The sequence below is a fragment of the Miscanthus floridulus genome, chromosome 18 (genome assembly GCF_019320115.1).
Source record: "Miscanthus floridulus cultivar M001 chromosome 18, ASM1932011v1, whole genome shotgun sequence".
Classification (NCBI taxonomy): domain Eukaryota; kingdom Viridiplantae; phylum Streptophyta; class Magnoliopsida; order Poales; family Poaceae; genus Miscanthus; species Miscanthus floridulus.
In genome coordinates, this window is record NC_089597.1 from 52,517,085 (window position 1) to 52,543,886 (window position 26,802).

Consider the following 26,802-nt stretch of genomic DNA (forward strand, 5'->3'; position numbering starts at 1 on the left):
GAATACTGTTCCTGCAGGTATACAGGGTACGGTCCCTAGTATCATGGTTTGACTTGTGCGCCTTGCCTTGCTTTTCTCTGTTCGTTCCCTAGTCCTTTTCAGGCGGGCGTCCCCTATCGGTTGGTCCCAGTCGGCTCTGGTTGCGCTAGTCGGAGAAGAGCAGTGAGTAGGGTCCTTGCATACCCCGGTCGGAGACGTGGGGTCGGAGTCGGAGGTAGTGCTTTGCCAGGCCTTCTGGTCGGAGAGACTGTCCGGAAGCGGCTGGAGACCGAAGTAAGCGCTCCGGTCGGAGAGGTGGGCCGGAGTCGACAAACGGGCGCTGCTCCTCCTCGGCCAGACCTTCCGGTCGGTGATTGGATCGCCCTTCTGGTCTGTTGTTTAGACTCTGGGGCCAGCCCATGAGTTGTGCGCTGTCTGCTTGGGACGAGCCTTTGCGGGGAAGCCGGTCCGCGAGGGACCCCATGTTTATGAACCCGACAAGACATGTTGCACACGCATCACTACTCACGCCTTGGTTACTAATCTCAACACTAAATCAAGCTTGGTCATCTCTTGGCAATCGCTCATCATTCACACACATAAGCACATATCCACCGTGTGCTCGCACTAAGCAATGCATATCCCCTGTTTGATATCTGTTGGCTCGATGCTCTTCCAAGGATCCCTTTCTGCCTCCAAATCTAACTGAAAGTTAGATAAAAGCCCAAGTGCCCGAAATTTTTTTCCTTGAAAAAAAAGATAGGTCGTCATGGAATGGAGCTAATAACATTATCAAATTGGCTGTTAGAATGGCATGCATATATCATATCGCGAACCACCAAACACGCAACAATAATATCCTCCGGGAAAGCGAATACAAAGCCAATAAAGATTACACGTTCCAACCACATAGCCCAACGCTAGTAGGACGCAGTTTACAGAGGACAGTGGCCACTAGCCACTGGCCACGCACATTGCTAACTCTTCTCCTGAAAAGTCGTCCCAATCGTCGGGGTGCTCGGTGCAGCATCGGACGTTGGGACAAATGGCGAGAAACGCTTGGCCTTGGCGACGCTCGACGCCATCTTGGTGTCCACGAACAGCGGGGCCTGCAGCGTCCGTCATCAGTAGTGTTTGTCGAAATAAATTAACTTATAGAGTTATTCTAATTTAAATCATCTACGTTCATTGTATACACCATAAAATATATTATCATTTGTATTTGATTGGGACCATAAATATTAATACTCTTCTGTATAAAGTTGATTAGCCGGTTTTATATAGTACATAATACAAATCTTACATAGCCGGTTGTATGTGATTAGACAATTGTTGATTATAGACAATAAAGTCTTAACTTTAAAATATGTGCAGGCCTTATATTTAAGGGTGAGGGGTGGGGGTGGGGGGGGGGGGGGGTTAACATCTATAGGAAATATGATAGATCATGGAGTACCAATGATCACTTAAAGGGTTGCTCACCAGCATGTGGAAATTAGTATACTTCCTTCATCCCAAAGTAAATGATGTTTTAAATCCCTCATGGGAACCAACGCTCAAGCTTAAAGACCAAAATATATTTCAAGAAGTAGAGATAGAGATGCAATGGGAAAAAGAGAAAGATGCATTGAGAAGTGAGAAGATCAAGTATTTTTGACAAAATTTGAATGCTATAAACATTTATTTTGGGAGGAGGAGTAAATACAATCAAATAGCTCTACTATTTGTCTTTTTTCTGTGGGACACAAAAATTGTGATTTTGTCCACAGCACATTATTGAAGTCATCAATAATGCCTCTGGCGCACTGACCAAAATCCTTGCATTTCAGTAAATTGAAGCCATGCGAGGAGGTGAGTTGTAAAAGCTAGCAATTAAAACACATGTACTTTAGGAGTAAATAGATCTAAACAGGTGGAGCAAAACTTTTAGCCCATGTTTTGGGCAAATAGAGCAAAAGGGGAGGGCTAAAGTTTTGCCATTTGCTACCCAAGAGGCCCAAAACTGGGCTAAAATGCCTAGGGGCGCGAGCCGGATGGCCACTACCCTTGCACCCACCCACCCGCACTCGGTACCCTATCCATTCCACTGCCCCCCTGTCGCTCTCGCTCTCTCCCTCTGCGCGAACCCTAGCACCGCCCGCCTCTCTCGTCATCTCTCCCTCCGCACCAACCCTAGCTCCGCCCTCCGCCGCCACCTAGATCTAGCTCTTCCTCCTCGGCACCCAGATCTAGCTCCTCCTCATAGCTGTCCAGCTCCAGCTTCTCCTCCCCCCGTCCAGATCCAGATCCGCGCGACGCAAATGGACGGCTACAACGGCGATGGCTACGGCGACGGCTATGGCGACAGCTACGGCGACGGTGACCGCACTAGGGACTTTCTGTCGCAGCCTGATCCGTATTCCCCCGCGGGCGGCTTCGACATGTTCTCCGACGCGGCATATCCGTTTTCGGGCTCGAGCGGCCTCAATGCTCCCTGGACAGGCATGGCGGCACTCGACCTCAACTCCCATGGCGAAGGGTGGCCCAAAATGGCAGGCTATGAGGGCGTCCTTCGCTCTGGCGCATAAGATGGAGGCATCGGCGACAGCATGGGTCCCCCTCCCATTCGCGTCCGTAGCGGCAGTCGAACCCTCGACTTACGCACAGCTCGCAGTGGCGGTGGAGGAGGCACCATGGCCGGTCGTGCCATGTCGTCATCCTCCGGTGGTGGTCGTGGTCCTCCCTTGCCTCTTGTGAACGTCGGTGTTCGTGGCATGCATGGATCTACCTCCGCCATGCCTATCGGTTTGAGGAGCTGCGGTGGACGTCAAGGAGCCGCGACGAGTGCTATTGCAGTAGACAACTTCAACATCAACCCCGAAGATGCTGCTGAAGACAACGACATCGAAGAGATATTTCCAAATGCTTAAGACCTGGTACATTCTCAAACCTTGCAAAATATGCTTGGTGTTGGATTTTGCCATGTTCGTAATGTATCTTAGTATTCTGTTTATCCATGGTTTAGGCTAGAACTAACAAGGCAAATTGGTCAGAACCACATAACAAAATATTGTGTAATTTGTGGGTTGACCAAATTGACAAGGGTTTATGAACACGACACCAGTTGACCCAGAATTCAGAACAATTCATCGTAGATTGAGAAATCCTAGGTTCCATTCCTTCTTCAACATTTGTATAGGAGCACTAGATGGCACTCACATACCATGTGTGGTGCCAAGTGATAAGGTGGTTCAGCACATATGCCGCAAGGGCATGATAACACAGAATGTGCTGGTTGTTTGTGACTTCGACATGAGGTTCACATTTGTTCTTGCTGGATGCCCTGGTTCTGTACATGACATGAGAGTGTTCACGGATGCTATGACCAAGTACGGCGACATGTTTCCACATCCACCGACAGGTAAACAACTTCCAATGTTGCAATCACAACTTCTAGTCCAACTAGTTCAAACTTACAAAAATGTTCTATTGTGTAGGAAAATTTTACTTGGTGGACTCTAGGTACCCGAACCGTCCGGGTTATCTTGCGCCCAACAAGGAAACGAAGTACCATCTTCCGGAGTATCGAGAAGGCCCGGAGCTATAAGGTAAAAAAGAGATCTTCAACGTCGCACATTCATCTCTTAGAAATATCATCGATGGGTCATTTGGAGTTCTGAAGATGAAGTGGAGGATTTTTGTTGCATATGCCAAGTTATGCACCTCATAAGCAAAGCCAAATAATCGTAGCATGCATGGCACTCCATAACTTCATTCGATCAAGTGGAATAGTGGATAGGGACTTTAATCATTGCGATCGTGTTGGGAACTATGTTCCACCTGAGGCATCGACCTCTCAAACATATACTGGTCAGCCGCCGCCAAGGGATGAATCTGCATACATAAATGGTTTTCGTGACCAAATAGTCATTGGTTTGTTAAATAGATCATGAATATTTGAATTGTGTACTTGAATTGTAACGTGTGTGATAGATTTGTATGGTTGAGCACAATTGAATTGTGTACTTCAACTATTGAATAATTATGCAATAAAGTGTAATTTTTTATTGTTTGAAAATGAACGTGCAACACCGGCGTGCAGCAGCCCGGCGAGCAGTATCACCGGCGTGCAACAGCAAGAAGCCCAGCACGCAGCAAGCATTACTGTGCATGGATCACAATTAATGAACCAAATCAGTCATTAAATGAGGACAAATCAGTCTTTCAAGGAAACAGTGCTATTTGCCATGGATCTAAACACCTCAAGCTAAAGTTTGAATAGCTAAAGTTTAGCGGCAAAAGTTTAAGAGCAAATCTTTTGCCATGGCTAATGTGCCTGTTCGCTTAGTCGTATATGGCTTATAAGCCATGGCTTATCAGTCAATGAACAGTATTTTTCTCTTACACCAAACCAGCCAACAGTACTTTAAGCCGTGGCTTATCAGCCAAACAAGTCCAAATGAACAGGACGAATGTATCTAAACAGCCTCTACCTATTTGCAACCGAAGCGTTAAATTATTGACGTACTATAAAGGCAAAGACTCAGTGTCTTGGATGTGTAACTGTAACTTGAGCTACTGCTTACAAGCAACTGTATTTAGGCCCCGTTTGGCAGAGCTCCCAGAGCTGATTCTCTGTTGAATCCAGCAGGAGCTCTGCCAAACAGTTTTTGAGAGAAATAATTCTCTGCTGATTCCGTGAAGAGATTCTCTGAAATGAACTAGGAGGCTGAGAGCTGAAAAAAGTAGCTTCTCCTGATTCCGTGAAATGATTCTCCATCATGATTTCAAGAGTTTATGCTAAAAAATTAAAAGAATCACTTTCAGTCACAGAATCACTTCTATCAGAGAATCAGCTTTCTTAGAGAATCAGAATTAGATGAAGCTCTACTAAACAAGCCCTTAAAGTTATCCCAAAAGATAAGGAAGAAAATGATTTTCGTTGCACAAGTATAACAGATCATATAATGTTATGTTATAAAAATATGTTTTAATCTTAAAATAAAAAAATATAATAGTATCAAATCTGTAGTACTGAAACATGACACTATTCTAGGTTATTTGTGTTAAATATTACCACCCTTTGTCTGAAATTATAGATTATTTTTGTCTTTTCTAGATACATAGCTTTTGCTATACGCCTAGATATATATACGATATGGCCATCTTATAATAGAAGTTATATATTTAGAAAAAGCAAAACAACCTATAATTAAAACGAAAGGAGTATATACTAATGAATATATAAAAATGCTTACTGTTCTGAGTTACCTGACATTGGATATGAATCCCTTTGCTTCTGTACTCAACGTAGAGGCTCCTCGAGAATTGAGAAACATACCTGCTTGAAATTTTTACTCCAAAGATTAGACACTTATCGTAAAGCTTATTATGAATACTTGCATTTTGGATAATATTGACACAGCTCTGGCCAGCTCAAACACTATTTTGGAGTATATGATTCCAAGCGTGTTTTTTGAGAAAGGTGTAAACGTAAATTATTACCGTTTGGTGGCGGCATAGATCGTGTAGAGGGGGAAGGATGGGATGGCCTCCGTTGACCCGGATCCGATGTTCACGATGGCGCCCCTCCGGCGAGCCACCATCCCGGCCAGCACCGCCGCCGTGACCTCGGTCAGCGCCCACAGGTTCACCCGTATCATCTTCACCCACGCGTCCACGTCGAATTCGTGCAGGTACACGGCGCACGGCTTCGCCACGCCGGCGTTGTTGACCAGGAGCCCCACGTCAAGCCCGTCCACGACCTCGCGGAGCCGCCGCATCGCCTCTTCACCTGCCAAATGTTTAGCACACCATCATCTGCCCCACGTCAAGCCCGTCCACGTCATCGCCTCTTCCATGAATGTGGACGCACCATGCTGCTGAATTTCTATGAGCCTTACGGAACTTACCATAAAAAACAATGAAATACTGTAACTTACCAGTTACCAAAGCTCTTATTTCATCGAGGCAGAGGAATTACACCCCAAAAGGAGATCCTGTTTCGTGCTATTTTAAACCTTGAAGGTCACACTCACACAAGCCATGCATATTATACACCATAAAAAAGAGGAATCACTTCGTGAGGCAGCAATGTTTGGGACACAGTACAGTTCCGAGAATAGAAAAGCAAAGTTGACCATCCCGTGAAAAAAAAAACAGAGCAAGAGAAGGTGGAATCCATAAACCTGCCAGAGTAATAGCAGTGCTAAGACCGTCTCTAACAACGTAGCCAAACGGCGACGCAAACGTAAAATCCATCGTGCACAGTATTTTGCGTCCTAAAATCACGCTCAAACGGACGACGCAAACAAGACAGCCATTTTGCCTCGCAGGCGAGCCGGAAGGCAAAAACGCGTCTGTCTCTCTCGACGACGCAAACACTGTACACTGAGGCGCCACTGCGTGGAGAGAGCGAGGCAAAGAGAGAGGGAGGAAGGAGGTGGAGGGGGAAGGGGCCGCGCCGCGCCACACACTAGATACAGTGTCCCCGCGCCACGCCGCTACCGGATCTGGCCGGGGGAGGAGGCCCCATCCCCGCGCCGCGCTCTTGGACCAGATCCGCCGCCGAGGATCCATGCGAAGCCGCCGCCCTCGGACGCCGTGCTCGGAGGAGAGGGAGGGGTCGTCATGCCGTGGTCGGAGGAGAGGCGCGGCCTAGATCTGCCGGGGAGCCGTCGGAGGAGAAAGAGGGGTCGCCCGCGCACCACGCTCGCCGGAGACAGAGGAAGGGGCCGCGATGAGGGAGGGAGGGGCGCCAGGCTGGGGGCGCCGTGCTCGCGACGAGGGAGGTAGGGAGCCGCGCCGCGCGCCGGGCCCGCCACCCGCCGGAGACAAGGGAGGGGCGTCGGGCTCGCTACGGTGAGAAGGGAGGGGCGCGGCAGTGGGTGGGCGTGGATTTGAATCTGTCTGTTGGAGAGGAGATATTTGGGTCCGTGACTTTTTTTTTACTGTAGATGATCTACAATACCGAATGGGTATCGTATTTGGGTCCTCTTTGTTGGAGTCGGTCTAACCAACTTCCAAACTACAATAGCAACTGCAGAGCAAGGCAGTGCAAAATCGCCGTAAATTCATCTTTGGGGGTGGGGGACAGAGGCTAAAGAGAAGGTGGTATCTATGGGATATATAAACCTGCAAGAGCAATAGCAGTGCTCTACTTAACCTCCAAACTGCAATAACAGAAGCGGAATAAGGCAGTGTAAAATCAACTTATAGAACACGAGGTAGCAGACAAGGAAGCAACGGCTGACGAGCAAAGTAGGGGTGGCCATCATTCCAGGATAACACAGTTGAAACTATTCTCGGAAGATACAGAAACGATGCAAGAGTGACGCCACCGGACGAACTCGCTGCTTCTGCCTAAGCTTCGTTCCAATCAGCCAATAAAGCAGAGAAGAAGCGGACAGGGTCACGAGAACCCTAGGCCGAAAGCGGTGAAAAGCAAAGGAAAAAAAAAAGGCACAGAAAAGAATCCATCTGAGATCAACCGGAGGATGAGGGCACACCTGCCGGGGAATCTCGAACGGCAGAGGGAAGTGACGAACTGAAGAGTGCGGGGGAGCAGCGGCCAGGAAGAGGACACTTGCTGGTCTTCCGTTCATTATTATTTTTTTAACACGTAGCCATCAACAGGATGGGGACGCAACGGGACGAATAGAAACAGTAGATCTTACATCCAATGGTGTAAAACATTTTGGCGACGTGGCCCAATAACCATATCTTTCGGCACACCCGAGCAGGTATCGCGAACACGGATGGTGTTCTGGAGGCCTGATGTCCAACTTTCTGTTCGAGCAGAAGACTGGATTGGGAAACTCGGAAGCAACTTGGTAGATAGGGTGCGGTGTGTTGTTGTCTTGTTCGCGCGAGCGGAGAGAAGTCGTCTGGGAATCACGTGAAGACGCGGAGAGTTACGACAGAAACATAAACTCCCGTGATTACTCCCTGAAACCAACAACGCTCTCAATCTCGTTAATACCTCCATCAAGGAGTCATCAATCAGCATGAGCAGCAAACCAAGCCTAGCCGCACCACATCGGGCCTGTTTGTTTGCGGGAGTGGGTAACGCGCGGCCGCGCTGAGCGAACGCAGCTCCGGGGCTGCGTTCGCGATTTTCCACCGTTCAGTTCAACTTTTCACGTTTCTTGTGGTGGGCGGCCGGCCAACGCGCGTCGGACGTGGAGCGTTTGGCAGGCTGTTTTCGCGTTTGCCGCTCAAACGTGCCGCAGACGCGGAAACAAACAGGCAGGTCATGTCGTGAGCAAAGCGGCCCAAGACCGAGCCCGTCACGCTCACAGCTCGGCGATTAGCCTCTCTCAATTTTTCAATAGGAGCACATATAATCTGTTAGATTAATTTGGGCTAGGCCAATTATTTATTCTAATTAATCAAATAAACTTCAAAGGCCCACAATTATTGTTAAGTGGAAAAGTGATTAGTACCGCATGGGAAATTCACTAAAAAGGTTCTCAACTTAAATAGTGAGTCTTAAGACTCACACATAGACAAGTTGAGAGGGAGAACCGGGAGGCCACACGCGCGCGCCGCCGCCGAGCCGCCCGCCTGCGCGCGCCGAGGCCGAGGCCTGGCCTGGTTTTGTCGCTTGGTCCAACCGAAACCCGCTTGGCCCAACCGAAACCCTAGCCGCCGCAGCCAACTCCCAACGCCCAACCACCCTGTCCAGGTTCATTCCTCCGACAGGGCCTAACGGACAGATGGGGAACGGCGCGGCTATAAGGGGGGGCCTGTCCGGCGCTGCTTCTGCTTCTTGACGAGAGAGTCCCGTGCTACTGCTCCGACACCGCACCTGCAGAAGCTTCCCGGCGCGACCTCCTCTGCAACATGGTGGACACGAGGAGGACTGGTGCCCGCACCAATGCCACCGATGGAGAAGATGGTGGCTCACTGTCCGCGGGTACCGGCAGTCCCACCCTAGGGTATAAACCTAATCCCACTGTGCGATATTGTTCATATGCTTTTCTGTTAGTGTTGATAGCGTACTTGGTTGCTGCTCCGTTAAATACTACCTGCAGTAGTGGTGGTGTTACAGTATGGTTAGTGGTACTGTTACTATTGGTTAAGTCGTTTTTATGGATTAATATAACTCGTAAATTGACCAAATATTCAACAATCCAAAAACTTGATAGGTCTTTTTCGGCTGCTAGTTTTGCTGCGTCACTAAAACCACCACTATTGAAAGATGATGGATCCAACTATAAAGTGTGGCGTGTCCGTTCCAAGCTGTGATTCACTAGTATGCGTTGTGAGCACGTGATCAAGGGAAAGCGCATTGAACCTCCTTTCTCTCACGAGGAGGAGATTAAGTTCAATGAGGCAGATAACTTGTTCAAGGGGCTCTCATCAGCATATTAGCTGAAAGCATGGTGCAAGTGTACATGGATATGGACACTGGCAAGGACATGTGAGATGCACTTGAGGCCAAGTTCGGTGTTGCCGATGCTAGCACTGAGTTGTACATCATGGAGAAGTTCTATGACTACAAGATGGTCGATGACCGATCTGTAGTAGAGCAGGCTCATGAGATACAGATGCTGGCAAAGGAACTCCAGAACAATGAGTGCGAGTTGCCTGACAAGTTTGTGGCCGACGGTATCATCGCTAAGCTGCCACCTACTTGGTCGAGCTTTGCCACTACTCTAAAGCACAAGAGGCAAGTGTTCAGTGTGAGTGATCTCATTGCTACTCTTGGTGTGGAGGAGAATGCTAGGGCAAAGGACACTCATGGCAAGAAAGCGCATGAGGAAGGTTCTAGCGCCAATCTGATGCAAAAGAAGAACTTTCATGACGCACAAAGGAAGAAGAAAAACAAGCCTACAGTCAAGCCTAAAGCTGCAACTTTTAAGAAGAAGGGCAAGGAAAAAGAAAAGGGTCTTTGCTTTGTCTGCGGTGCATCTGACCATTGGGCAAAAGAGTGCCCTGACCACAAGGACAAGCAGAAGAAGACCGCAAACATGGTTGTTAGCGAATCTGGAGGATCTGGGTATGGTAATCATCTACCTACAGTTTTTTCAGTTTGTCTCTCGCCTGAGTGGTGGGTTGACACGGGTGCTAACATTCATGTATGTTCTGATGTTTCTTTATTTTCTTCTTATCAGGAACAAAGAGGTTGCTCCTTGCTGATGGGAAACGGTACGCATGCTGCTGTACTTGGTGTTGGTACGATCAATCTGAAGTTGACTTCGGGAAAGATCGTGCAGCTAAAGAACGTGCAGCATGTCCCCTCCATCAAGAAGAATCTCATTAGTGGGTCTCTATTGTGTAGAGACGGCTTTAGACTTGTGTTTGAGTCCAATAAATATGTTGTATCCAAGTATGGAACCTTTGTTGGAAAAGGCTTTGAAAGCGGAGGCTTGTTCCGCTTCTCTTTGATGGATTCTTGTGATAAAAATTGTGAACCATGTGAGAAATGATGATGAGTCTAATGTTTGGCATTCCCGACTCTGTCACATCAATGTTGGTTGTATGACGCGCTTAGCTAGTTTAAAATTAATCCCTAAAATCGATCTGGTCAAAGGGTCTAAGTGCCATGCTTGTGTTCAAGCGAAGCAACCTCGCAAGCCTCACAAGGCTGTGAAAGAGGCGAGAAATTTGGCACCGCTAGATCTCATTCATTCTGATCTGTGCGAGATGAATGGTGTGTTGACCAAAGGAGGAAAGAAATATTTCATGACTCTTATTGATGATAGCACTAGATTTTGCTATGTGTACTTGCTAAAAACAAAGGATGAAGCAATGCATTATTTTAAAATATATAAAGCTGAAGTAGAGAACCAATTGGAAAGAAAAATCAAACGGTTGAGGTCTGATCATGGGGGAGAATACTTTTCACATTAGTTTGATTCATTATGCGAGGAACATGGAATTATTCATGAGAGGACGCCTCCATACTCCCCCCAATCCAATGGGATTGCCGAACGAAAGAATCACACTCTAACTGATTTGGTTAACGCCATGTTAGACACTGCGGGACTTTCCAACGAATGGTGGGGTGAGGCTATATTGATGGTATGTCATGTCCTGAATAGAGTTCCTACAAAGAATAAAGAAGTAACACCATTCGAGGAATGGGAAAAGAAAAGGTTGACTCTCTCATACCTGCGCACTTGGGGATGCTTGGCCAAGGTGAATGTGCCAATCGTCAAAAAACGCAAACTTGGACCAAAAACTGTAGATTGTGTGTTCCTCGGTTACGCTTTATACAGCGTCGGCTATAGATTCCTCGTTGTAAGCTCTGGAGTACCTGACATGCGTGTCAGTGCAGTGATTGAGTCTAGAGATGCTACATTCTTTGAGAATGAATTTCCTATGAGAGGAAATGTACCTAGCACATCTAGTCAAAAACTTGTTGATTCCCCTATGGCGCCAACAGAACATCTTGAACAAACATGTGTTGAGAATCCTGAGGAGGATAATAGTGGAGCTACTCAAAAGAGTAAGAGACAGAGGACTATAAAGTCTTTTGGTGATGATTTCACTATATACCTCGTGGATGACACTCCAAGCACCATTGCTGAGGCATTTTCCTCTCCCGATGCTGACTACTGGAAGGAAGCAGTGCGAAGTGAGATGGATTCAATTATGACCAATGGAACTTGGGAGATTGTTGATCGTCCTTATGGGTGCAAGCCTGTAGGATGTAAATGGGTGTTCAAGAAAAAGCTTAGGCCTGATGGTACGATTGAAAAGTACAAGGCAAGGCTTGTGGCTAAGGGTTATACCCAGAAAGAAGGCAAGGACTTCTTTGATACTTATTCACCAGTGGCCCGATTGACCACAATCCGAGTATTGCTTGCCCTGGCTGCGTCTCACGGTCTTTTCGTTCATTAGATGGATGTTAAGACTGCTTTCCTAAATGGAGAGTTAGATGAGGAGATCTACATGGATCAGCCTGATGGTTTCGTAGTAGAAGGTCAAGAAGGAAAGGTGTGTAAATTATTGAAGTCTTTGTATGGCCTAAAACAAGCACCTAAGCAATGGCATGAAAAGTTTGATAAAACTATGACATCTGCTGGCTTCGTTGCGAATGAAGCCGACAAAAGTGTGTACTACCGCTATGGTGGGGGAGGAGTAATCCTGTGCTTGTATGTGGATGACATACTAATCTTTGGGACAAGCCTCAATGTGATTGAGGAAGTCAAGGACTTTCTGTCAAAGAGCTTTGACATGAAGGATTTGGGAGTGGCTGATGTGATACTAAACATCAAACTACTAAGGGGAGAAAATGGTGGGGTAACACTTGTACAAACTCACTATGTGGAAAAGGTACTGAGTCGCTTTGGTTATAGTGACTGCAAGCCTGTGTCCACTCCCTATGATCCAAGCGTGATCCTGAGAAAGAACCGAAGAATAATGAGGGATCAGTTGAGATACTCCCAAATCATCGGCTCGCTAATGTACTTGGCTAGTGCAACGAGGCCTGACATCTCATTTGCTGTGAGCAAATTAAGCCGGTTTATTTTAAATCCGGGAGATGATCACCGGCATGCTCTTGAAAGAGTATTGCGCTATCTAAAGGGAACGTCGAGCTTTGGCATTCACTATACTAGGTACCCGAAGGTACTCGAGGGCTATTGTGATGCAAATTGGATATCTGATGCTGATGAGTTAAAGGCCACAAGTGGATATGCATTCACACTTGGAGGTGGCGCTGTTTCCTAGAAGTCTTGCAAGTAGACCATCTTAACGAGGTCAACAATGGAAGCAGAACTTGCAGCACTTGATACCGCTACTATTGAGGCTAAATGGCTCCGTGAGCTCCTTATGGATTTGCCGGTGGTTGAAAAACCTGTGCCCGCAATTTCTATGAACTGTGATAACCAAACAATAATTATCATGGTAAATAGTTCAAAGGACAACATGAAGACCACTAGGCATGTAAAGCGGTGGTTAAAATCTGTCAGAAAATTGAGAAATTCTGGAGTAATAGCACTGGACTATGTCTATACGTCTAAAAATCTGGCAGATCAATTTACTAAGGGACTATCACGTAATGTGATAGATAGTGCATCGAGTGAGATGGGACTAAGACCCACATGAAGTTCTATCGTAGTGGCAACCTGTCCTATGTGATCGGAGATCCCGTGAATTAGGATGGTGAAACAAGCTATGGGTAGACTGAGGGAAGAGACCCTTTTAATAAAGGTCAATCTCTTGAGTAATGCACTTCTCTTCCTATCTGTATGGCAGGTTGGCAAATACCTCAATGTGATCCGAGTGGCTTAATGAGAAGCAAAGATGTCGGCCTACAGGGCATCTTAAAGAAACACACCTATGTGAGTTCAATTGCTAGTCACAATCTATGAGATTTGGGCGATCTCTAGATACTCATGAATAGGCCAGGAGTATGACTTATATGCTCCAACCAGAGGGGATGCTACAGGCAACCTAGTATCAGTAAATGAATCGAATGAGCCTCACTTTGCACAAAACTGTCAATTCAAGGCATAGTCCATTGGTCAGTTGTAAATGAGTGTAAACTCCTTTTCTAGATGGATGTTCAACTTAACAGTCTCCATCGAAACACTGATATATCAAACAAGCTCAGAACTGAAGACATTAACTGTGGACTTTTGAAGTTTGGTGGGGATTGTTAGATTAATTTGGGCCGGGCCCATTATTTATTCTAATTAATCAAATAAACTTCAAAGGCCCACAATTATTGTTAAGTGGAAAAGTGATTAGTACCACATGGGAAATTCACTAAAAAGGTTCTCAACTTAAATAGTGAGTCTTAAGACTCTCACATAGACAAGTTGAGAGGGAGAACTGGGAGGCCACACGCCCGCGCCGCCGGCGCCGCCGAGCCGAGCCGAGCCGCGTCGCCCGCCCGCGCGCGTGCGCCGGGCCGAGGCCGTGGGCGTGGGCGTGGGCCGTGGCCTGGCCTGGTTTTGTCACTTGGCCCAACCGAAACCCTAGCCGCCGCAGCCAACTCCCAACGCCTACCCACCCTGTCCAGGTTCATTCCCCCGACAAGGCCTAACGGAAAGATGGGGAACGGCGCGGCTATAAGGGGGGGGGGCACCCCTGTCCGGCGAGGGACATACCCGACTCCTCCTCTTCCTCCTCTCCGCAACATACACCGTGGGCGTGGGCCGTGGCCTGGCTTGGCCTGGCCTGGCCTGGTTTTGTCGCTTGGCCCAACTGAAACCCTAGCCGCCGCAGCCAACTCCCAACGCCCAACCACCCTGTCCAGGTTCATTCCCCCGACAGGGCCTAACGGACAGATGGGGAACGGCGCGGCTATAAGGGGGGGCGCCCCTGTCCGGCGGGGGACAGACCCGACTCCTCCTCTTCCTCCTCTCCGCAACATCTGAGCGTTGAGCTGTTCGACTGCATCTCCGACCGGAGTTCCCTGCGCGCACAGGGAGCTTTGGTAGTAGGCCTCCGGAACTTCCCCCGTCAATCGTACCTGCACGGGTAGGCGGGGAATCAAGTTTTTGGGGAGCGCCGGCTTCCCGGCGCGTTTGCTGCCCCGTCTCCGCTTCTGCAGATTCCTGTTCGGGTGCTTCTGCTTCCTGACGGGAGAGTCCGTGCTACTGCTCCGACACCGCACCTGCTTCTGCTTCCTGACGGGAGAGTCCCGTGCTACTGCTCCGACACCGCACCTGCAGAAGCTTCCCGGCGCGACCTCCTCTGCAACATGGTGGACACGAGGAGGACTGGTGCCCGCACCAATGCCACCGACGGAGAAGATGGTGGCTCACTGTCCGCGGGTACCGGCATTCCCACCCTAGGGTATAAACCTAATCCCACTGTGCGCTATTGTTCATATGCTTTTCTGTTAGCGTTGATAGCGTACTTGGTTGCTGCTCCGTTAAATACTACCTGCAGTAGTGGTGGTGTTACAGTATGGTTAGTAGTACTGTTACTATTGGTTAAGTCGTTTTTATGGATTAATATAAGTCGTAAATTGACCAAATATTCAACATAATCTACCTATTTAAATTGAGTTAACATATAGCATTTTATAATAGAATAAAACTATATTGCACCATATCATGAAATATGGATCTCCAATTTATTTGATTTAATGAAATAAAATCCACGTTAAATCCAACAGCCACCGCATCGCCTCCTCACCTGCTAAATGTTTTGCACACCATCGGTGCGTGAGAGCAGATAAGCAGGTGTTTTTGTAACAACATGTTCGATCATGCATATCGCGTTTGTTTCACCTTGAGCAGTAGAGACGAAGGAGAGGTCGAAGACGACCCTCTTGCTCTGCACGGCGTGAGTCTTGGTGATGGTGTCCGCGACCGAGAGGACCTGGGGCTGATTGGGGTCGCAGATCACGATGACGATGTTCAGGCCCCGGCGCGCGAGCTCAAAGTCCATCGAACGGTCCATGCCAGATGTCGGGCCGCTGACCCCGGCCCACGCTCTGCTGGATTTCACTAGCCTGGACATCCACCTCCCCGGTACTCTGACTTCCCTGTCGCACCTGCTCTCGATCTGTCCTGTTTTGTGCGGTGTATTTTCTACTCCCTCCGTTTTAATATTTATATCTTTGCCTATTGATTTAAAAAAAACTATATAAATTCATGTTATAAGATTTATGGTTTTAGATTTGTTGAAATAAAACTTAGATTAAATACGATCTTAATCTTAGCCTAAACATGATCACTAACCCAAACTTATGCGGAATCACCATGTTCGCTTGATCGTATCAGTCATGCTCATCAGCTATGATACAATATTTTTCTCTCATAACAAAACAGCATCAGACGGCTTATAAGCCACAGAAACGATCAAGCGAACATGGTGTACAGATTTTAGTGACTAACCAGAGCCTGTAGATGCCATCGGAGTGCCTCCGTAGATGTAGAAGAGTTGATGTTGATGAAATATATCTTAGTCTTCATAAGATTGGGGCTTGATGCTCCTAGTTGGTCAAGGATACGGTAGATCTTGCAATATCTGGACGGGCGTGGGTAGACAACCTTCCAGACCCTTCAACGTCTAATAGATCGGTTTGGATGTTCCTCGATGGGAACGATGGGAAAAAACGTCAAGGTAACGCTTAGGGCGTCACACCCCTTATTTATATGCGCTGCGGACCTAGGGGCCGAATCCTAGAAAATCTAAAAGTTACCGCCAATCACGACAGATCTAATTTGTTGGATATATATGACAGGTGAACCAGAAACTTAATAATTAATCAATCTCGTAATTAATCTCGGGATTAGCCGAGATCACATTCCAACAAGGTTCACTATAAGAAATACTTCAATAATATATAGTTCATATGCTGTGAAACCATGAAGACTTTTTAAAATGGTTGGTCAAAGATAGTAATATTTGATTTAGGACAAAGCTAATATGACATGTAAAAAAGAACGTGTCTGCAGGCTGCGGTTGATGCGTATGTCGCTGGGCCAATCGAACTGCTTGCCCACAATCTCCTACTATCATGTAGACAATTCAGTTAGTATCATGTATTTATCATAATTTCTTAATACATATGAAACAAATCGTTATTTACTCGAAGAGAAATGCTCAGAAAATGAATATGTGATAGTCTTAAGAAACTTTACTCGTGCTGGCCCCGCGCCCTGCCCGGTCGCGCGCCGTCCCTTCCCGTGGTCGTGGCTGCGTATTTTTTTTTCACGAAGGAAAAAGCGTCGGGATTATTTTTGTTACAACCCTATTTTTTTGTTGGCTGCTGGGGTGGCTACCGGCCCGTAGGCAGCAGGTTGGGGTGGCTGGAGGGTGCAGGGGCAGCAGGAGGGTGGTTACCTGCTGATTGTGGCCGGCTAGTCGGCTAGAGCATGGCTGAGGGTGACGGGGGCAGCGGCCGGCGACATGACCATGAGTGGTAGGTGGGATCTACTCCCTCCATCCACGAAAAAAATATAATTCTCGTTTTTCGAAAAGTCAATTAATTTAAATTTTGATCAAAATTATATAAAAAATACTAATATTTTTTATGCAAAATTAGTATATTTAGATTAGTCATAAAATATATTTTTATAATAAATTTATTTGAATACATAAATATCAATACTATTTGCTATAAACACTAGTAGAGAAACAACCTTTGATCCCGCCTCGAAATTTGACTTTAGTCCCGGTATTTTTCGCGTCCGGGACTAGAGAGACTTTTAGTCCCGGTTTATAGCTCTAACCGGGACTAAGGTCCCTGCCCAATGGCTACTGCGGCAGGCTTTTGCTGCAGGGGACCTTTAGTCCCGGTTGGAGCTATTAACTTGGACTAAAGGTTAACTTTTACTCTCGGTTGGTACCTTCCACCGGGATTAAAAGTCTACTCCCGGCTGGGTGCTCCGTCCGGGACTAGAAAGGGACCTTTAGTCCCGGTTGGTAGCGCCAACCGGGACTAAAGGTTCCCTTCTATATAGCCTTTCTTCCTATCCGAGCCCGAGCCACTTCGAGCTCAGTATTTTCTTGCTTCATCGCCGACCTCTCTTCTTCCTCATCGTCGGTAATCACAAGATTTTCTTCGATTCCTCCATCGATTCTTCGGTTATAAAGGTTACCAACTTTATACTCTCATATTTTATCAGTAGCATATCTTATTTTGTAGACTAGATATATGTGGTTTGTTATGGTGGGATTTTTTTTATTTGTAAGCCATTTAAGCTCAAAATCACTTTAAAGTTTGCATATTTGGATGAAGGAAGGTTAAAGTAGTTGTTCAAAACTAGTATTCAACTTTCATTTCTAGCATGCATAGCAAACTTCATGGTTTAGAGATATAGAGAATTTTAGAGCTTTTTAAATTTTATTTGTTTATAAAATGAAAATTTTATATTATATTAAAAATAAGTATAGAGAGTAGATGGCAACTGCTTCTAGGTCCTCGGCCTCTCATCGGGTTCCAAAGCGACTGAGGCTGGACCTCCCTCTCATTGCATGCGGCAAGTGTGAGGAGAAGATTATGATGGAGTACCGGGTGAGGAAGGAGTGTCCCAACAAAGGCCGTATCTTCTACAAGTGCCCGGATCGCAATGTGAGTTATTTTGTCGAATTTGATGATTATGGTTAATTTATACTTATTTTCATGATGATTGTGATTAAAGTTCTAATTTTTTGTTTTAATTTCAGTGGGATGGCACTGGATGTTCAAGCTGGTACTGGGAGGAAGAGTATGTTGAACACGTGCAAAACTCTCTTGCACAGGCGGCTACGGCGGCTGATGAGGCAGTGATCCTGCCGAAGAAGCCCATAGATGTTGAACAAACGTATGATCTGTCTGTTTTAGTTGGGATTGGTCGCGAAATCCTTATGATGCTGAAGTGCATTTTAGCTTTAGTTTTTTTACTGGTAGTTGGGATTATCTACATTGTAGCGAGACTTTCATAAATTAATACCTTGTGTGGTGGCATGCATGTCTTATAATTAACTAATTATGTTCTAGGTTTTAATATGGTATGTATGTCATATAATGCAGATGAGCCGGCATTGGATGTACAATGCTGATCGCCGCTCCCAAGAGTTCATTAAGGGCGTGCATTCTTTCTTACGTGTGGCAGTAACAAACGTGATGGTTTCATGTGCTGCCCATGTGCTATATGTAAGAATTTGAAGGAATATGCTAGCTCAAGGAGTCTTTATTTACACTTTTTGAAGTCGGGTTTCATGCCAAACTATATTTGTTGGACGAAACACAGAGAAACCGGAGTTGTAATAGAAGAAGGTGAAGAAGAACAATGGGACAATGATGACATTATTGCTGAATATGGTGCCTTCAATGATACTGCAATGGGGGAAGCTGAAGAAGAGGTAGTGGCAGAAGATGAGCCTGCTGATGATCTTGGTCAGGCCATTCGTGACGCACAAAGAGAATGCGAAAGTGAAAAGGAGAAGATCAAGTTCGAGCGCATGCTAGAAGATCACAAGAAATTGCTATACCCAACTTGTGATGCGGGACAGAAAAAGTTGGGTACCACACTGGAATTGCTGCAATGGAAGGCAAAGAATGGTGTATCTGACAAGGGATTTGGGGAGTTACTAAAAATTCAAAAGAAGATGCTTCTGAAGGATAACGAATTGCCCGTCACTACGTACGAAGCAAAACAGGTAGTCTGCCCTTTGGGATTAGAAATCCAGAAGATACATGCATGTCCTAATGACTGCATCCTCTACCGTGGTGAGGAGTACGATAAGTTAGATGCATGCCCGGTATGTCATGCATCACGGTATAAGATCAGGCGAGATGACCCTGGTGATGTTGAGGGCGAACGTCTCACGAAGAAAATCCCTACCAAGATTATGTGGTATGCTCCTATAATACCACGCTTAAAACGTATGTTCAGAAACAAAGACCATGCAAAGTTGTTGCGATGGCACAAAGAAGACCGTAAGGTAGACAATATGTTGAGACACTCTGCTGATGGGTCCCAGTGGAGAGCAATCGATAGAGAATTCCTGGAGTTTGCAAATGACGCAAGAAACTTAATGTTTGCTTTAAGTACGGATGGTATGAATCGTTTCGGGGAGCAGAGCAGTAGTCATAGCACTTGGCCTGTTACTCTATGTATCTACAACCTTCCTCCCTGGTTATGCATGAAGCGTAATTTATTATGATGCTAGTGCTCATCCAAGGCCCAAGGCAACCTGGCAACGACATCGATGTATACCTGAGGCCACTAGTTGAAGAACTTCTAATTTTATAGAACAGACCAGGTGTATGTGTGTGGGATGAGCACAAACAGGAGCACTTTGACCTACGAGCATTGTTGTTCGTAACAATCAATGATTGGCCTGCTCTAAGTAATCTTTCAGGACAATCAAACAAGGGATATAATGCATGCATGCACTGTTTCGATGACATTAATGGTATATTCTTGAAAAAATGTCGAAAGGTCGTGTACCTTGGCCATCGTCGATTTATTCCTACGAATCACCCCTAAGAAAGAAAGGCATGCATTTTAAAGGTAAGGTAGACCACCAGACCAAGCCGAGCAACCGAACTGGTGAGGATGTACTCAATATGGTCAAGGATGTGAAAGTAGTATTTGGAAAGGCACATGGCAGCGAACCTGTTCCGAACGATGTCGACAAAATATGGTCGGCAGTCTACCTAGGGGTATGCCCAAGATAGTAGATTGTCGGCAGACAGATACGCAAGCTACAAACAAGACGGTGACGCAAGACAAACACGAGGTTTTATCTAGGTTCGGCCGCCAAGAAGGCGTAATTCCTACGTTCTGCGTCTGATTGTATTGCTGTATGTCAATGAGAGATGTTTTTTAGAGGGGTCCCCAGCCCTTCTTATATAGTCCGGAGAGCAGGGTTACAGATCTAGAAACTAATCCTAGCCAGTTACAATTGCCATAGGTGGCTGGATAAGGATTTCTATTCTAACCGACCAGGATCTTGCTTAATTGCCAAATCTGTCTTGACTCCTTGCGCGGGACTCCAAACAGGTTGGCCGGGCCACGCGTCATCCTTTGGTGGACCGGACCCTCTGATCTGGGCCGGCCCAAGCCTAGCCGTAAGGGTATAGGGGTCAATACCCCCACAGCTAGTCCCCGAGCACTATGTATTATGCTGCGACATGCCATTTTAACCTTCTCCGGACATTGAGGCTTGAGTTCTTGATGTCTCTGACCAACGTATTCAATCGGAGAAGTAGGTTGTCCGAAGAATGTGTGGTGCTCTTAAGAAAAAAGGAAAAGACTTCCGTCCTGGGAAGTGTGCCCACTTGTATTTCTAAAAAGAAATGTAAGTGTGTCTCGAAGCATAGCGTCCTTGATCATCATAGGCGTAGTAGTCAAAAAACAAACACATTCACCGCAAGGTGAAGTGTGCCCACTTAGTCCCTGAGCCTAGTAGTAGGTGACGTAGGCACGTGGTGCCAGGGTCCAAAAAGAATTCCCAGTTAAGTTGAGAACTCAATCGTCGTACAGGCGATACGAAATGCACCGGCAGGTGCATCGTACCGATGTAGTCCCCGAGCTTACCGGAAGGCGAAGTATGAGCCTTGTAGCAAGGTCTAAATAAATGTCTCTCAACTGTATGTGAGTACAAATCACATGTAGCCGAGGAGAACAGTCTCCGAGCAGTGGTCGGGACAGTTCCCGTGCACGATAGTAATCCTAACAAATCAGTCAAAGCATAGGGGTCGATTAAATAAACACATTCACCGCAAGGTGAAGTGTGCCCACTTAGTCCCCGAGCCTGGTAGTAGGTGACGTAGGCACGTGGTGCCAGGGGCCAAAAAGAATTTCCACTGGAGTTAAAAATCCAATCGTCTTACAGGCGATACGAGATGCACCGGCAGGTGCATCGTACCAATGTAGTCCCCGAGCTTGCTGGAAGGCGAAGTATGAGCCTTGTAGCAAGGTCTAAATAAATGTCTCTCAACTGTATGTGAGTACAAATCACATGTAGCCGAGGAGAATAGTCTCCGAACAGTGGTCGAGACAGTTCCCGAGCACAGCAGTGGTCGGAGCAGTCCCCGAGCACGGAAGTGGTCTGGGTAGTCCCCGAGCATGGAAGTGGTCTAGGCAGTCCCCGAGCACGGCAGTGGTCGGAGCAGTCACTGAGCACGGAAGTGGTCTGGGCAGTCCCCGAGCACGACAGTGGTCGGAGCAGTCCACGAGCACAAGACATGCAGCGAAGAAAGGAACGCCACTTGTATTATTATTTGGTGTATTTATTTATCTTCTTACTTTGTCAAGTCCAATCTGACACGCCTAGTCAAAAAAGCAGACGGGTACAGCACGTCACACTGTCTTCTTGTCCTTTCTAGCAAACATTCGCTTGGCACCTGTAAGGAGGTGCGTCAGTGTGGGCCCTCTCACACTAGCAACGAAGAGGCGCGTACACTGGTAACGAAGGGGCGCGTTTATTGGCGTAGATCTCGAGGTTGTGAAAACAACCATCTATGACACGTGCGCACATCTCCCAAGAATCTTGGGCGGACAAAATGGTGGAACTCTTGGTTATTTATAATATAGAACTGGTAAGTTATTTTTTACCGATCCCCATTACCCTTCGCTGTCGTAGCCTTCTTCGTCCTCTTGCCAAACCCTATACCTCCAAGATAATCACCAATCACCCCTCCACCGTATCCACCCCTTTAGCAAGGATAGATTAATGGCGAAGAGAGACGCCCAGAAGAAAGCCGGAGTCATGGCGAAGGAGTGGTGGAAGTCAAGGAGCAACGAGCAGACCATTGAAGACCTCGTCACCATGGGAGTGCTCCACAACAAGGCACTCGTGGGATGGTGCATGCCGGAAGGAGAAAGCTACCCCGATCCACAACCAGGTGAGATTGTGGTTTTCAAGTATTTCTTCAAGCGGGGTTTTGGGGTTCCAGTGCACCCTTTCCTTCAGTGGCTCTGTTTGTATTACGAGATTGGGATTTGCAATCTGCATCCCAACTCGATTCTTCTTGTCTCCACCTTCATCCATCTTTGCGAAGCATATGGTGGCTTCCAGCCCCATTTCGACCTCTTTCGCCATCTTTTCTGTCTGCGGAAAAAAGGAAGCGGTGGCTCGAAGATAGCCGGAGGCGTATACCTCAATCTATGTGATGGGATGAAGGCCCAGTACTTGCACTGCCCTTGGAACACATCACTGGACGACTGGTACAAGAAGTGGTTCTACATCCACAAAGAGACGAACACGATCACCCTGTGTGACGTGGGGTTCATTCCGGAGAAGAAGAACAGCTGGTCAGAGAAACCCGAGCACTTGGAACAGATCACAGAACTGCTTGGGATGATCCCGTGGGAGAAACTGGATGGTCCAAGCGTGGTCGGGAACTTCATCAGCTGAAGGATCCAGCCCTGTCAGAGGAGGGTACATCCTGGCTACGAATACCAGGGTAGCGCAGATCCAACGAGGACCAGGAAAGAGGCGCTTGACAAGATCGAAGTCAAAGCCAGGATTGGAGAGATATTCAACTTAGCCGATCCAAATTATGTCAGATTGAGCGACATCGAGCACGCTTTCAAGCTCGCCCGACCTCCCCTAAAGGTAAATCATTCTGCCTTGTACCCGTAGTGTTACGTTGTAACAGAAACTTACTGTGTTATCGCCTGTATATTTGTTAGATTAATGGCCGTGACAGAGCAGCAGTGTTCGTGTCTCCACCCCCTAGCATAGAGTGGCCACAAGTTGTCGGCCCAACCGCCTAGACCAGCACCAGGACCGAAGACATCGACTGGGCGGTGCTCGGAGATGGAGAGGAGGCAACAGCCAGAGCTGCTGGCAAGCGGCCGGCGGCCAGCAAGCGTCGTTAGGCCATCTTCCCACTATCAGATGATGAAACAGAGGATGCAGACATCTTCCGACTCGTCCCTCGAAAGAGGAGGAGACAACTGGAGTTGATGGAGCAGGGTGGCTCCTCCATGCCAGCAGGGATCGCATCACCGACCACTGCAACGCAGAGGACGAGCAGCCAAGGGGTCGAGCACCAAGCCCCGACACCGGTACTAGTCGTGGAAAGAGACCCGGTGACACCTGCAGAGCACGTGGAGCAAGCACAGATGAAGAGACACGCCTTCGCCACATCATTCCGTGCTTCCAAGCTGTAAGTATTTGTAACCTTGATGTAAGCTTACAATTTATATTTGAATACTGTTGCCCTCTTGACTTATCTCTGATACATTAGGTCGGCATCCACCAAAAATCCCAACCAGCTAGCCGGGTGTGGCATGGCTTCGCCAGTAATGGCGGAGAGAACTGCCCAGCAGCCAGCCATGGAGGAACCTATAGAAGAAAATCCGCCGGAACCTCAGTAGACGAGCGGCCAGACAATAGTCCCCAAGCAGCTGGTCGAGCAGAGAGCCGAGCCAAGTTCAAGTGCTCCGAGCACTAACCCTGCTGAAGGGGATACTTCGGCGCCAAGGGGATCAGACCAAGCCGAGGAGCAGTAGCCGGAGGTGGCATAGAGCACGCTTGCTGACGCTACGGCTCGTGGGAAAGCCATAGTGATCGCAGAGACTACAAACTCCAGACCAGCGCCGCTTCCTGAACAAGAGGCCGAAGTAGAAGAGGTCCTGGGCCGTCCCCAAGACAAACAACAACATGTATATGTGTCATGCTGGCGGAACGACCAGTGGGTTATGCATGAGGAAATCCCAAAGGTCGAAGAGACCATGAAAGTTGAACGAGCGGCAAAACATCTGGTGACGGAAGTCCAGGTATGTTTGGCTTGACCACTTGATCTTGCTATCTAGTCGAATTTTCTGACTTAGCTTTTTTACATGTAGGACTTGATGAAGACCGCAAGGTACCGAAAAAAGTGCTTCGACCAGATTGAGGGGATCACAGCAAGCAATAGAGAACTGGCAGCCGAGGTGGAACGCTTGCGCCACCAACTTGAAGCCACCGACCAGGAGAGGACGGAACAAGAGGCACAAAACCAAAACCTGGTCGTCCAGCTCAGTAACAAAGAGCAAGAAAAAACAAGTAAGTTGTCATTTTATCACAGCAAGTGCATGACACGTGTTGCTGCATTGTTGGTAGTAACAGCTGTAGTGTAGGCTTAGAAGCCAAAGTAGTCCGTCTCCAAGAGGAGAATAGCCGTGTGGCCGTAGAGTGTGGTCGCCTGAAGGAGGACAACGAGAAACTGGCGCGCGACCAGTCTCAACTCCAGGACCACACAACTAAGATGAAGGAGGAACTGAAAAGTAAGTGTTCCAGACCACCTTTCTCACTCTGTTGCCCGCCTTATCTTGTCGTGGTGTGACATTTTAATGTCTTGTGTGGTTTGAAGTTTTAAAAGTCAATGCCAAGAAATATCTAGAAGCTATGATGAAAGATCATGATGGCTGGAAGGCGCGATGCCTAGAGACCACCGAGGATCGGGACACATGGAAGAACCAATGCCAGGAGGTGGCAACTGGCATCATGCCCGTCCTCGACCTTATCGACCCAGCGCTTACAGAGGAAGTGCCGAGGACGCCGTAGCTTGGACTGGTCGAGAGGTGCCAGAAGGCATGGGGATGGTTCCAAGAGTTTGTGAAGGAGGCGGGTGAGTACACAGGTGCACATGTGCTAAGCATGGTGCGTGCCCACTACCCCCTGATCGATCTCAAGCGCCTGGAGGCTGGGTACCCAAAGGAGGTAGACCTAGACAAGGCTGAGGAGCTTCAGATGACCCATCTGGACCTGTCTTCAAAGATAATTGGCGACATTAACTTGTGTGGAGGTGGGACAACACCTGTACAGGGTACGCCATCGACAAGTCAGCTGGAAACGCCATCAGTTGCGAGCCAATCGATGAAACCTGTGGTCTCGACCAGCTAGGCATCGGCGGGGCCATCCTCTTCAGCTCGACCAGTATAAGAATCCCCGAGACTCGAGCAGGATATCGGAAGCAGCGAGCAGCGGGTGCCACGTGCCCCGACCAGCCAATAGAATAGGCTAGAGCTATAGAAGAAGGACGTAGTTGTGTTATTGTAAACTTGGGCCTCTTCAGGCAAGCTTGTAATAACGTAACTGTATATCATCATAAGCTTGTTTGCTTTGTATAAAACATATTTAAGCTTGAAACTCATGTTGGTGTAACTAAGTGAGAACATGTTAACGTTCTGTTTAGTTGTACCATTGTACTCGACACGTCATCCTGAAAAGTTTGTGTGGCCCTAGTTTGCCATGTGGTCGGAGTGTGAGGTGTGTGACCTGTGCACATGTAGACACGGACAAGTCAAACCAGGGGGGACCTGCCGATCACCCGTAGCGTAGAGAGCGGATCCCATGCACGCGTTGGGAGCTACCGGAGACAGGGCCTGCTCCGAAAACTATAGAAGGAATGGTGGTCGGCTTTTACTGGCTAAGTTAGAATAACCATAAAATTCGAAGTGACACATTAGAGTGGTCGGAGAAATCATAATAGCTTTATTGAAGTAAATCGAAAGTACAAGAGGAGTACATATCTTAGTAGTTAAGCATAGAAATGTGTAAGCTTGTCGATATGCCATGAATTTGGTACGTCCGTACCGTCCAGGTGAGCTAACCTGTAAGACGTTGGTCGTGTGACTTCCTTGATCATGAAGGCCCCCTCCCATGGTGTTGCGAGTTTATGGACACCAGCCTGACTCGTCTTCCACTTCAGGACCAGGTCCCCAACCACGAAGGACCGCTCTTTAACGTTCTTGTTGTAGTACCTGCGTAAAACAGCAAGGTATTTGGCTGTACGTACACAAGAATCGAGCCGCTTCTCTTCTGCACTATTCACTTCTAGCTCCCGTACTTCATTGACCTTGCCCTCATTGAAGTTCTCTACCCGTGCTGATCTGAAAGCTATATCTGCTGGGAGGACTGCCTCAGCGCCGTAAACCATAAAGTATGGTGAGACGCCGGTGTTACGACTAGGCTGAGTTCTGAGGCCCCAGACCACAGCTGGCAACTCTTTGAGCCATCTTCTGGGAGCTTTGTCATTTTCTCTGTACATCCTCTTCTTCAATGCATCCAAGATCATGCCGTTTGCCCACTCAACTTGCCCATTAGCTCTAGGGTGCGCCACCGAGACGTATTTTACTACTATGCTCCTTTCATCGCAGAAGTCCCAAAAAGCGTTCCCGATGAACTGAGTACCCAGATCAGTGATGATGTTGTTGGGTATGCCGAAACGGTGGATGACCTGGTCGAGGAACGTGACAGCCTTTTCTGAGGATGCCTGTACCAGAGGCATGTATTCTATCCACTTAGAAAATTTGTCGATCAGCACAAAGACGCATGTAAATTTCCTAGGAGCCGGTTTGAAGGGCTCGATCATATCCAGTCCCTAGCATGCGAAGGCCCAAGAGGCTGGTATTGTCTAGATCTCATGTGCTGGTACGTGGATTCTCTTGGCGAAGAACTAACAACCCTCACAGTGGCGGACTAGCTTCTCTGCGTCGGCTA

At 47.5% G+C, this 26,802-nt stretch overlaps 1 protein-coding gene across 1 annotated transcript; it reads right to left on the reverse strand.

The window, feature by feature from the left end:
• Positions 1-687: 687 nt before the first annotated feature.
• Positions 688-15,387, reverse strand: LOC136523845 (very-long-chain 3-oxoacyl-CoA reductase 1-like). The gene is made up of 4 exons (XM_066517388.1): positions 15,156-15,387; positions 5,464-5,752; positions 5,230-5,299; positions 688-1,088 (listed from the first exon to the last, which is right to left on the reverse strand). The coding sequence occupies exons 1-4, from the start codon at positions 15,385-15,387 to the stop codon at positions 957-959; spliced, it is 723 nt and encodes a 240-aa protein (XP_066373485.1). The 3' UTR covers positions 688-956.
• Positions 15,388-26,802: the final 11,415 nt, after the last annotated feature.

Excerpts from the sequence above, each read along its gene's own strand:
- LOC136523845 (XM_066517388.1), bottom strand. The coding sequence starts at position 15,387 with ATGTCCAGGCTAGTGAAATCCAGCAGAGCGTGGGCCGGGGTCAGCGGC. Across the intron at positions 5,753-15,155 it reads CTTCGTCTCTACTGCTCAAG|GTGAAGAGGCGATGCGGCGG; the intron begins GTGAAACAAACG and ends AACATTTGGCAG. Across the intron at positions 5,300-5,463 it reads ATCTATGCCGCCACCAAACG|GTATGTTTCTCAATTCTCGA; the intron begins GTAATAATTTAC and ends AATTTCAAGCAG.